A 12,101-nucleotide genomic window follows, 5' to 3' on the forward strand; every position below is an offset into this window, starting at 1 on the left:
GCACATATTTATGGTTTACATAAACCACGATCGATGGATTTAATGAATAGGAGTGACACAGATGGTTTGATAAACGTCTTATTTATGTAATACTTACTTGAATAACTCTGAATGTTACGTCAGGCCCATTCTCAGCTCCTCATTTGTGTATATGTCACGTTAGCATACCGTATCGTTTCGCCTGTTGTTGCTCGTTCATGTCTGTTTTTGGTGTTGGATTTTTACAAATAAATTTGCCCCAAAAGTGCTACTTATACTCCGGTGCGACTTATATATGTTATTTTTCACTTTATTGTGCATTTTATGGCTGGTGCGACTTATACTCCGGAGCGACTTATAGTCCGAAAATTACGGTAAGTCAACAACAGGACTTTTGTCATCAGTAGAGTCAAAAAGTACTCTGTTCATAAAAATTAGGTCTCAAAACCACTAGGCAAAAAGAACGAACTACTATATGACACCTTGCTTCCTGAATATTCATCTTTCCCCTGATCCTCCAGAATTTTATCAAGTAGGTTCGGTGTTTCTAGTTCTACTGCTTGATCTTCATGAAGCACCTCCTCTGTTTTGGAGTTTGTCTGGTCTGAATACTCCAGTGGGTCCAAGAACTGTGGCTGATGACCTTGGCTGGTCAAAGACTTGGACAACGGCATCTGTACCAGACAGGATCCTGATAGAGTTGTGGAACCTGGGGTGAACTGGACCCCTGAGATCATGGTGGAGATGGTAGTGAGGGGCTGGGCCCAAGGGATACAAGCACACCCTGAATCGGGAAGGTCCATACGAGGAAGTGCACATGATGTTGCAGCCACAGGTATGGTCTGGAACAAGAAAAACAAATATCTAAGCAGTTATAAAGCAAGCGCGCCAATCTCCAAAGCCACATATTGAATGGACTGGATTATCTCCCCAAAGAATGTCTAGTTAAAAATAATTGGTTACCCAAAATTTATGATCAGGGTCACTAAAGTTCAGCATTTGACATAACCACATTTTGTCTTTGACAGCAAGCATGTTCCGGATAAATTTGGGAGGTTGACTGATTACTTGCCTGAATACTCAAAATCTATCTACTAATTTTCTGTAACTGCTTATCCTGTTCCAATTCGCAGAGAACCGGAGCCTATCCCATCTTATTTCAGGCAGAACCACCCTACCATAGCAAAATAAAAATTCCACAAAGGAAGGCCGGAGCCAAGATTCAAACTCTGAACCAAAGCACAATGAAGCAGTTCCGTGCTGCCCATTATTTTCAATACAAATTGAAACTACTCACCCCAACGTTAGTAAGTAGTGGTGTCTGTGTGTAGGTTAGCATGGTGTAACTGGGGCACAGAGTTTGCATGTAGACATCAGCTGTCAAAGTAGGACCAGCTGATCCGGCCAGAGGCAGAGCGGAAGTGACCTGCTGGCTGTAGTCGGGTGAGGACCAAGACGTGACTGTCGGTCCATTCCTGCTGACAGGTAGTGAAGCTCTCCGTTGTGTAATTTCTCCATCACAATCGAGAGACGTTGCTTGGGAGCAGCTGGCTACGTCTTGCTCAAAGATTCCTGAATTATATGGATACATACAGTACAACTTGTATGAGACAATCATGCCTGGCAACCTTCACATGCAGGTGTAGGAATGGAAGGCAGATGGCAAATGCATACCTTGTACCGATGTCGACTGGTTATGTGTAATCACCTCCTAAAAAATTATAGATTGGAATGAGTGGAAAGCTGAAAAGAGTAGACGTAATGTCATAAAATAACAACAGAATCATATTTCTGCTGCTGATCGGTCATCGACAGTATCAACATCCCATATGTAAATATTCAAAATTTACCCTTTCACTGAATAAAACCAGATGTCACTGTATACAAACTGGGCAGAGAAACTGAACAAATAAGTCATACTGCAGCAACCTAGCACTCGTGATTAATCTTTTGAAGTCTAGAATCAAATTCATATTCGAAATCTGCTGTGGGTGGCTCTCATGCTAAGAGGTTTTTACAAAATGATAGATTAGAAGCAGTTTTACAAGAAAGAGACTGATACTGAATAGTTGTATAAATTATGAAGCAACTAGTTCTCATATTAAAGTAATAAAAAAAACGTTTGTGGAGGGGAACATTTTCATAATAAACATTTCAGTATTGAACAACTGGAACTGTCTTAAATTTGTAATTTTAAATCTTTTGCAACCTTCAGAACGATAATGGTAACGTCTAAGCACAATCAACTGAGCACTTAGAGCAATGGATTAGAAAACTGGAACATTAATTTATAATGCAAAAGAAACCCATAAAATCTTTAATGTTTTTTTAATATAAAAAATATATATATAAAACATTTCCATTTATAATTTTAAATTGCTGAAAAGTCCCTTTAAAGGGCAGATTTATACTTTGCAGCATATACTTTGCAGCAATAAAAAGATATTGTAATATTTTCCATAAGGCTCAAGTTTCACCACTTTTAACCACAAAGCTGCCAGCTGTATAATCACGTACACACAACTGCCAGCTGGCAATCCAAGGATAATATAATAGTCATCCCAACTTTGAATATTTTTCTCAGATTAAATGCCAAATTCCTGGTGCAAAATGATGAAAGCATTCTTGCACAGGTTGAAATAAGTTACACTTCTAAAGAATGTTTTTATCGTAATGTTAAGTGTCTTAAAGTGTTCCAAATATGTTTGCGCAGAAGATTTTAGAAACTATTGTCTCTGGTCTCTCTTAAACGTTTGCCAAAGGTTGTCTTATCAACGGGTACATTCTGAACTATCTGAGTGTCTGTGTGTTTGTGTGTGGGTGCAATAAAAAGCAAGTGGGATGGATCTTTGGCAAGGCTTCAGGTTATTTTGCATCGGGCGCTGTGCCCTGTCCCGGAGCCATACAGCAAATGGCTCTAACTGTCATGGAAAAACACCTGCATTATATAAGGACAAAATCCCCCGTGTTCAGGAAAACGCTCTGGCTCACTGCAGGGCTTTTTTTGAAGCTCTCGTGAATAGCATCTATGATTTGGGTCTTATACTTCAGCTGTCAAAATGTCTTTTTTTTTTCAGGAAACATTTTGTTATAAGTCTGCAGGCACCAAAAAATCCCAATGTTGTTCATTATCTAGACAGTTTCAGAAACTTCAACCCAAGCGTGCATTAATAAAATGCAACTGAAGGATCATCATTTAGAACAGGAATCATTAACATTTTTATAATGGAGATCTACCTCTTTGCTACTGATTCAGTGTTTATATTTTCAAATGATTGTTTCTGCAGCATTCCGAGAAAAATCACATCACTGGCGACCTATTTCTCCAACAGGCCCATTGCTACTCATGGTTTACACCATGTTGGTGACCTCCTTAGAGGAATGTTTAATCCGCGAAAATGGTTTCCAGAAATCAACATTAAAGGAGCCATATCTTCCACCTCTGGCCCTCCCTGTGTGGAGTTTGCATGTTCTCCCCGTGTCCGCGTGGGTTTTCACCGGGCACTCCGGTTTCCTCCCACATCCCCAAAACATGTTTGGTAGGCCGATTGGAGACTCTAAATTGTCCCTAGGTGTGAGTGTGAGTGCGGATGGTTGTTCGTCTCTGTGTGCCCTGCGATTGGCTGGCAACCGGTTCAGGGTCTCCCCCCGCCTACTACCCGATGACGGCTGCGACCCCCGTGGGGTCGAAGCGGTTCAGAAAATGGATGGATGGATGGAGCCATATTTATGCTCTTTGTAAGCTTTCCACGTTTACGTACCTACTGGCATCTATTGGCAACTATAGCATCTAATTTTTGGTGGCTATTTTTAACCCCACTACACTGTAAACACAAGTAGGATATCTCAAACTTACTACTTCGAATAAAACTCATTCAATACACCAAACAGCAATGCTGTGAGCACATTTCAAGGGATTCGTGGAGATATTTTACATATAATTTATTTGACATACCAAAATCAAAACAGAACAGAACATGTTAACTCGTATTGCAGAGAGCTGCTCGGTGAAAAGGCTTGTGTTATTCTGCAGGTACGTCCCCGTATGAAGATGGTTCCTCACTTTGTGATCACAAAGTGACAACCCGGTCCTTTTCTAGGATTTGGCAGAGCTGTTGCTTACCAGGCGTGTAAAATCTATACCTAGAATCTAGGAACCCTGCCACAGTTTGGTGTCAGTCACAGTGTTTGTAATAAACCAGCAAATACACAAGCTAACTCCTGGGAGCTAGTTTACCTGCAGCTCAGTTGAATAGAAGCACCTGTGGCTAAAGTTGTGTTAGGGATTTGTCCTGAAAATGACACCTCTGCTTGCTTTGAGGGGAGGAATGAGCAGGAGTGCTCCAAGATGGATGAAGTTTTGGTGAGGAATTGGCTTTAAAACATTTAACATGATGTGTCTCCTTTTAAAAGATCTTGCAGTCACTAGCATAAAGCCAATGCTGTTACAGCGTTACACTTAAGCTGCAACAATTTGAAAGACACTTTTTGTCATTGGGTTGCTTCCTTTCAAGAGTCTATTTTCATTTGAAAGCTGAATAAAAATTCTGCATTTAGTTTATAGGACAGAAGTGAGAAAAGGCATTTATGCTTTAAAGTAAATAAACATGAGGCACTACTACTCCTCTGGAGATGGAGGTAAAAATTGATTGATTCATTCAAGGCTTCTCCTCATGAGTGTTGCGGGCGTGCTGGAGCCTATCCCAGCTGACTTTGGGCAGCAGGTGGAGTACAGCCTGAATTGGTTGCCACCCAATCGTAGGGAGAATGTAGAGAGGAGCCGATAAGCAAGGTTCCTTCATCCCATTTCACATTTCGGCAAGTTCTGTGTTTGTTCAGTACATACAGAAAGCTATGATGATGAAACTATCATTCTGTACATGCCAAAAAAAACAAAACACTCACTATTTGAGACAAGCTCATTGCCGTTAGGTTTTTATTGTTTTTTTCGCAGATCTCTCTTTTTTTGGGATAGTTAAAATGACTTATATTTTTTAAAAACTAGGAAATCTCCCCGGTTACCGGTTTACTGGTATCTGCAATCTGAACCAAATCGAGAATTTGATGAGTTAATTATGATTAATTTGTTGAACCTAAACAATTTTTTTTCTTATTTTTCAGATAGCTGGCTTACAACTCATTGCAGTTCTAAGCCAGCTAAGATAATAAGAAGACCGAAGAGGAGATTTATGGACGTGACGAAGGAAGACTTGCAAATAGCTGGAGTTAAAGCTAAAGATGGCGAGAACTGGGAATGCATGGAAGAGGATGATTTATTGTTCTGACCCGTAAGTAAGGTTAAGCCAAAAGGGAGAGAAGACTGCACGTGCCTAAAATTTTGGTGACCATATTTTGCTCTCTTTAGAGCTCAGAATGATACTGTGCACTTTCGCAGAAATGAAATACCCTCACACAAATACAACTAGCTAATTATTAATCAATAGCTTTCAAACAGTTTCACTCAAACTGACTTGGGTTATGTTCGGAGCAAAATTATGTGAAGTTGTCTTGGTACTCGGCCACTCTGCACTTCTTTTCCTTCGCAGCAGCTCTTTAACTGGATCTTTGACTCGAACACCCTGGTATGGCCTGAACCTACTCAGAGCAGCAGGATGGGCTAGAAATGACAGAAAAAGAGCCATGAATACAATTTAATTTCCATTGTGTGGAGAAACAAGCTCTGGGCACATTTATAATAAACTTGCTGGACTATGAGACCTGATGGAAGGAGCAGTTTATCAGCAATTACAAACAGTGTGATCTATTAGACAACAATTGCAAATTAAACACAAAACAATGAAAGTATTGTGACAAACTCCTCTGTTCCTGCAAATCAAATTGAGCACAGATGTGTTGGATATGTCCAGATGTGTTGGATATGTCCAGATTTGTTTGTTTTGATAATGCCACCTGCGGTCCTCTAGTGGTCTGTGGCGGTATTGCAGGTGGCCCGCGAAATTGGAAACGGAAAATAATTAACATTTAAAAAAAAAAAAAAATGTATTTTTATGTATATATTTATTTATTTTAACTAGATTTGTTTTCCAGCTAATTTTGTGAATCATTTACCCATCCAAATTATGTCAAATGTAGCTGAGATTCCCAATATAGATGTACAAATGCAAATAAATAGCCTATCTTGCTTTGTTGCAAAATAAAATAATATTCCGCCAAAGCAGTGGTCCCTGAGTTGCTTCTTGACTATAATGGTGGTCCTTTGGACAAAACCAGTTGAAAACACTGCTTTAGAAGTAGGAAATTAGGAAGTGGTGTAACACACTCAAAGCAAAACAGACAGATACATAGGTCCCTTGCTGACAAAGTAAATTTTGATTGTGGTTAAAATCTTTATATATATTTTAGACAAGTTATAATGTTTAAAAGGTGAGATACATGAAGTCCATCCGTGATCCAAATCCTGACCCCAGGGTCAGGGGTGAGCTGAAGACAATATCAGTTGACATGCCAGAGGCAGTAAATTGCAACAGACAGTCAATCTCAGGGCACAAAGAGAGACAGCCCTTTGTATTGGACAGTGTTAAGTCTTGAATTAACCTGACACGCATGATTTTGGAATGTGGGAGAAAATTGGAGTTTCCTACATAAGCATGTTGAGAACAGGAAGACTTCACAGAGAAAGGTCAGAACTAATCTACTCAAAAACTTTGACTGCGAGGCAGACCTTTAGAGGCCATGCATTTATTTTATCCTCTGATGCTTATTTTCTACACCGGGAAAATCAATCAGCTGATTTATGAAAGGTGAAATACGGTGAACACTCGCGGCTGATCGTGTCATTTTCACGGTATTTCACATAAAGACCCATCAATTCCACAGCGACAGGACCACTCCCCCACCCTTGTCTAGTGTGCAGTACTAAATATGGCCTGTAGAGGGGAACAACTTTCAATTTGTGTTTCGCAATGTCAAACTTAGTAACTCGTAAAAGTTTAATGACCTTGATTTTGACTCTGAGGACTGACTGTTTTGGACCGACTGTGAAGGTAGTGGCCAATAGTAAAAGCAGAAAAAAAATCAACTTCCACATTCCCACGACTCCACAATTTTCTGCTTGATTTCAATCACAAAAGAGCAAACACATTATTGCATAAATATTGCTTTACCTTTGTGAGGAATTGCAGTAACTGCACCAGTACTTGACTTGACCTGATGACTGAAAGGTCAAGCACACATTGTCACAACCTCAGTAGAAAACTGACTAACTGCTTGACATATGCAGACATTAGTTAAGACCTAGGGCCCATCTTTCATGATTGGTGTAAATCCTGCATGGAGATGGTTTTGGCCTCATATTGGTAATTATGCAGGATCTACAAGTGGCAGGGCTACGCCGTCGTGGGAATGGTCATAGCTGGCTTCAATCATGACCAATCAAAGACTCATTACATATACTTTAAATGTGGTGTTAGTCATGCACGAGACTGTAAAATTGTGCACCTTTGTGGATGACACCACCCTCTTTTGGCTTATGTAATACTGTGAGTTTGCCTACAATATGGAGGTGGACCAGCTGGTGTCCTAGTGTAACCTCAACAACCACAACCTGAGGGTTGTGATCCCAAACTTGGAAGGCACAGCCCCATCATGCCTCTTCCCCCTCACAGGCTCTTTCATCTCCATAATGGACTTCTTCCACTTTCTGGACACCACAATTGCCAAGGACTGACCCAAGTGGGAGCTGCCCATCAGATTCCCCATCAAGATGGCCTAGCAGAAGATTTTCTCAGCTGGGCAAGCTGACAACCAAGACAAATGTTATTAGTTGTGTTTATCAAGCTTCAGGCTTTCGCCTTGAGACCTTTGGCAACTGCATAGACTCTACCTTTTCGCTCACCTCAGATAAAACGATGTATATTTGTGGGGTTTGATTTGTTAAAAGCAAGTAAACATAAACCCACCTATGATTTTTTTAAACACCATGTATTGTTTACACTTGCACCCTAAAATTACAAGACCTTCCTGAATAACATCTGGAAGTGCTACATTGATTGATAATATATTTACAAATGATGTAGCCAATGATTCTGTTCGTGGACTTCTAGTCACCAATATCAGTGATCACTTACCAATATTTACCTCTTTCAATGCTAAATCTAATCTGCAGGAGATCAGCAAGAATACAATTTGGAAGAGTCAAGTCATCAGAGACTCTTAATGCACTAATAAATGACTTAATTGAGCAGAATTGGAATGAGGTTTATTGCAGTAATGATGTTGATAAAGCTTATAGTATATTCCTTAACGCATTCAAATTGCTACTTAACAAACATTGTCCATTAAAACAGCTGAAAATAAATTGTAAGCATAAATACTACTCGTGGGTCACTGGAGAAATTAGAAATGCATGTAAAAAAAAAAAACTTTTTATGGAGACTTCATTAAAACAAGAACACCTGAAGCTGAAAGCAAATACAAAATATGCAAAAATAAATTGACATCTATTATACGGTCTGCTAAGAAAGATTATTAACATAGATTACTAGAAGGTAACAGGAACAACGTACCCAGGCATGTGGACCATCCTCAACTCTACAATTAAAAACCAAAATACTCCACAAAAAACTTACCCCTCATACTTTACTGAGAATAAAGAAACACTTGACAACATGAATGAAATCGCTAACAAGTTGAACAAGTACTTTGTGGATGTTGGTCAAAAATTAGCTGAAAGAATTACTGGTACTGTAAGTCCTGATTATTCCTTAATAGATAGGAAAAGCAACTCTATGTTTCTTTCAGATGTAAATGAGAGGGAAGTTATCAACATTGTTTCCAAATGTAAACAAAAACTGTCTATTGATTGTGATGAAAACTGTAAAATGGGTTCTTGAGTATTGCCAAGCCTTAAACACACATATAAATGATCATTTATGTCTGGCAAATTCCCTCATGATATGAAAAAAACAAAAGTACCTTTTCACAAACTACCGACCATTGCTATTCTGTCACAATTTTCAAAAATATTTAAAACAATTATTCAATGCCAGACTTGAATCATTCATACAAAAATATAACATATTAATAGATAGCCAGTATGGATTCAGGAAAAAATATTCAACCTCCATGGCAGTAATTGACACAATAGAGGAGACTGAATTGACTGAAAAAAAGCTTTTGACACCATAGAGCCCAACACCTTAGCCAATAAACTGGAACGTGATGGCATGAGAGGAATTGCTTTGCATTGGGTCAAAGGTTACATAAGTAACAGACAGCAGTTTGTGAAAATGGGTCAATATACCGTAATTTTCGGACTATAAATCGCTCCGGAGTATAAGTCGCACCAGCCATAAAATGCACAATAAAGTGAAAAAAAAACATATATAAGTCGCACCGGAGTATAAGTCGCACTTTTGGGGCAAATTTGTTTGTCAAAATCAACACCAAAAACAGACATGAACCAGTAACAACAGGCTAAACGATACGGTATGCTAACGTGACATATACACAAACGAGGAGCTGAGAACGGGCCTGACGTAACATTCAGAGTTATTCGAGTAAGTATTACATAAATAACATGTTTATCAAACCATCTGTGTCACTCCAATTCAATAAATCCATCGATCTTGCTTTATGTAAACAATGCCGCGTATTCGCCGCATATGCTGACGTCAGACCCGTTATAAGTTGCATTTCTAATTATTCCACAGACCCATATAACGATATATAAAGTATATTTCAAATAACTATCATATTACAACAATATTATCAAACCATCTGTGTTACTCCAAATCATTAAATCCATCGATCAAATTCCTCATTCTTTATGTCAACAACGCCGCGCGTGCGCTGCAGAGATCTAGTATATAACTATATTGTAGCTATACAAAGTACCAGGAAAGACGTGGGTTTGGTAAACGGGTGTTTATTTAACAAAATGAGTTCAACGAGCCAACAACTACTGAACTTCCAGCCACGGAGGTGGAAGAGAGCTCCATAGAATAGGAGCGGGCGTGCATAAAAGCCATGTCCGAGCCCCATCCACCGTACCCGGACAGCCACCCGGCCGAGCGCCGGCCCCCGACTTCCATCCACGGAGGTGAAAGAGAGCTCCCGTCGAGAAGGACCGGGCGTGCGTACAACCCATAATAGTTTTTCAAACTTTCTGTGTCACTCCAAATCATTAAATCCTTCAAACTCTTCGTCCTCCGTGTCACAAACAAAGCCGCTAATGATGCCGGTAGTACGTGGGGACCTTTGTCATCTTCGTCATCCCGTGATCAAATCCTTTGTAAACAACCGCCGCGCGGCACGGGTGACATCACTTGCAGTTCAAATGACAGTAATCCCTTGCTACATCACGGTTCGTTTATCGCAGTTTCACTACATCGCGGATTTTGGAATTTTGAAAATTTGTGAAAAAATCACATAAGTTGCTCCTGAGTATAAATCGCCCCCCCACCCAAACTATGACAAAAACCACGACTTATAGTCCGAAAATTATGGTACATCTTCATGTTTAAACATTCCTTGTAGTGTCCCCCAGGGTTCGGTTTTGAGCCCCAAACTGTTTAATGTTTAGATTAATGACCTATGTAATGTCTCAAAACTTCTAAAAATTTTATTATTTGCTGATGATACAAATATGTTTTGCTTAGGGGAAAATCAGGCGGTAAGGGATGCCGTCAAGCTGAAGGAGTCCTATCAGGCCGCTTTGGCCTGCGGGACTCCGGAGGCAGCTGACGGGTACCATGGCCAAGCGGAACGCAGCTTCAGCAGTTACTGAGGCAAAAACCCGGGCGTGGGAGGAATTTGGAATTCGGTGTCTCAGGAGGGGGAAGCAGTGCACGGTAAACACTGTTTACATTGGAGATGGTGTGCTGCTGATCTCAACTAGGGACGTCTTGAGTCGGTGGGGAGAATACTTCGAAGACCTCCTCACTTCCACTGACACGCCTTCCATTGTGGAAGCAGGGCCTGGAGACTCTGAGGCGGACTCTCCAATCTCTGGGGTCGAAGTCACTGAGGTAGTTAAAAAACTCCTCGGTGACAGGGCCCCGGGGGTGGATGAGATCCGCTCTGAGTTCTTAAAGGCTCTGGATGTTGTGGGGCTGTCATGGCTGACACGCCTCTACAACATTGCATGGACATCGGGGACGGTGCCTCTGGATTGGCAGACTGCGGTGGTGGTTCCCCTCTTTAAGAAGGAGGACTGGAGGGTGTGTTTCAATTACAGGGGAATCACACTCCTCAGCCTCCCTGGTAAGGTCTATTCAGGGGTGCTGGAGAGGAGGGTCCGCCGGGAGGTCGAACCTCGGATTCAGGAGGAGCAGTGTGGCTTTCGTCCTGGCCGTGGAGCAATGGACCAGCTCTACACCCTCGGCAGGATGCATAGGAGTTCGCCCAACCAGTCCACATGTGTTTTGTGGACTTGGAGAAGACGGCCGACCGTGTCCCTCGGGAGATTCTGTGGAGGGTGCTTCGGGAGTACGGGGTGCAGAGCCAACTGATAAGGGCGGTTCGGTCCCTGTATCACCGATGCCAGAGTTTGGTCCGCATTTCCGGCAGTAAGTCGGATTCGTTCCCAGTGAGGGTTGGACTCCGCCAAGGTTGCCCTTTGTCACCGATTCTGTTCATAATTTTTATGGACAGAATTTCTAGGCGCAGCCAAGTCATTGAGGGCGTCCGGTTTGGGGACCTCAGCATCGCGTCTTTGCCACACGGGAGACAGTATGCCCTTTAAGCACTTGCAAGTGGAGAATTTGTTCGTTACTGTAGGTACAGCAATGTTCAAACAAAGTCTGACTTTGGATTCTTGCAAGAGAGTATTTATTGAGAGAAGTAGGGTGGGGTGAGAGTGGCCAAGGTGGAGGTGAACCCCTGGCCTCTCAGGGGGTCACAGCAGGGGGGGTTTACGATGTGGTGTAAACAGAACACCTCTGATTGCTTCCTCTGCAGTTGTTCAATCAGTTCAAAGGATCTTAGCACTTCTTTGTTAAGACAGAACAAGCTATGTTAATTATTTCAGGTTACATTCCAACATAAGCATAGGATCAAAGTAATCTATCAACCCTAATAGTCAGCACCTCCAAATCCGAGTCCATGGTCTTCGGTCGGAAAAGGGTGGAATGCCCTCTCCGGATCGGGGATGAGATCCTGCC

At 41.3% G+C, this 12,101-nt stretch overlaps 1 protein-coding gene across 1 annotated transcript; it reads right to left on the reverse strand.

Annotated features, from left to right (window-relative positions):
- Positions 1-413: 413 nt before the first annotated feature.
- Positions 414-7,698, reverse strand: pou2af1 (POU class 2 homeobox associating factor 1). The gene is made up of 6 exons (XM_085916443.1): positions 7,544-7,698; positions 7,104-7,153; positions 5,451-5,596; positions 1,654-1,690; positions 1,277-1,551; positions 414-821 (listed from the first exon to the last, which is right to left on the reverse strand). The coding sequence occupies exons 1-6, from the start codon at positions 7,696-7,698 to the stop codon at positions 414-416; spliced, it is 1,071 nt and encodes a 356-aa protein (XP_085772569.1).
- Between the last annotated feature and the right edge of the window lie 4,403 nt (positions 7,699-12,101).

The sequence above is a fragment of the Syngnathus leptorhynchus genome, chromosome 7 (assembly GCF_054491065.1).
Source record: "Syngnathus leptorhynchus isolate UIUO chromosome 7, UIUO_Slep, whole genome shotgun sequence".
Lineage (NCBI taxonomy): Eukaryota > Metazoa > Chordata > Actinopteri > Syngnathiformes > Syngnathidae > Syngnathus > Syngnathus leptorhynchus.

Coding starts and splice junctions, on each gene's coding strand:
- pou2af1 (XM_085916443.1), bottom strand. CDS start 7,698: ATGGGGAATCTGATGGGCAGCTCCCACTTGGGTCAGTCCTTGGCAATT. Junction 1,691..5,450: donor TTGCTCCGAACATAACCCAA/GTCAGTTTGAGT, acceptor ATAATTTTTTAG/GAGGTGATTACACATAACCA. Junction 822..1,276: donor CACTACTTACTAACGTTGGG/GTGAGTAGTTTC, acceptor TTCTTGTTCCAG/ACCATACCTGTGGCTGCAAC.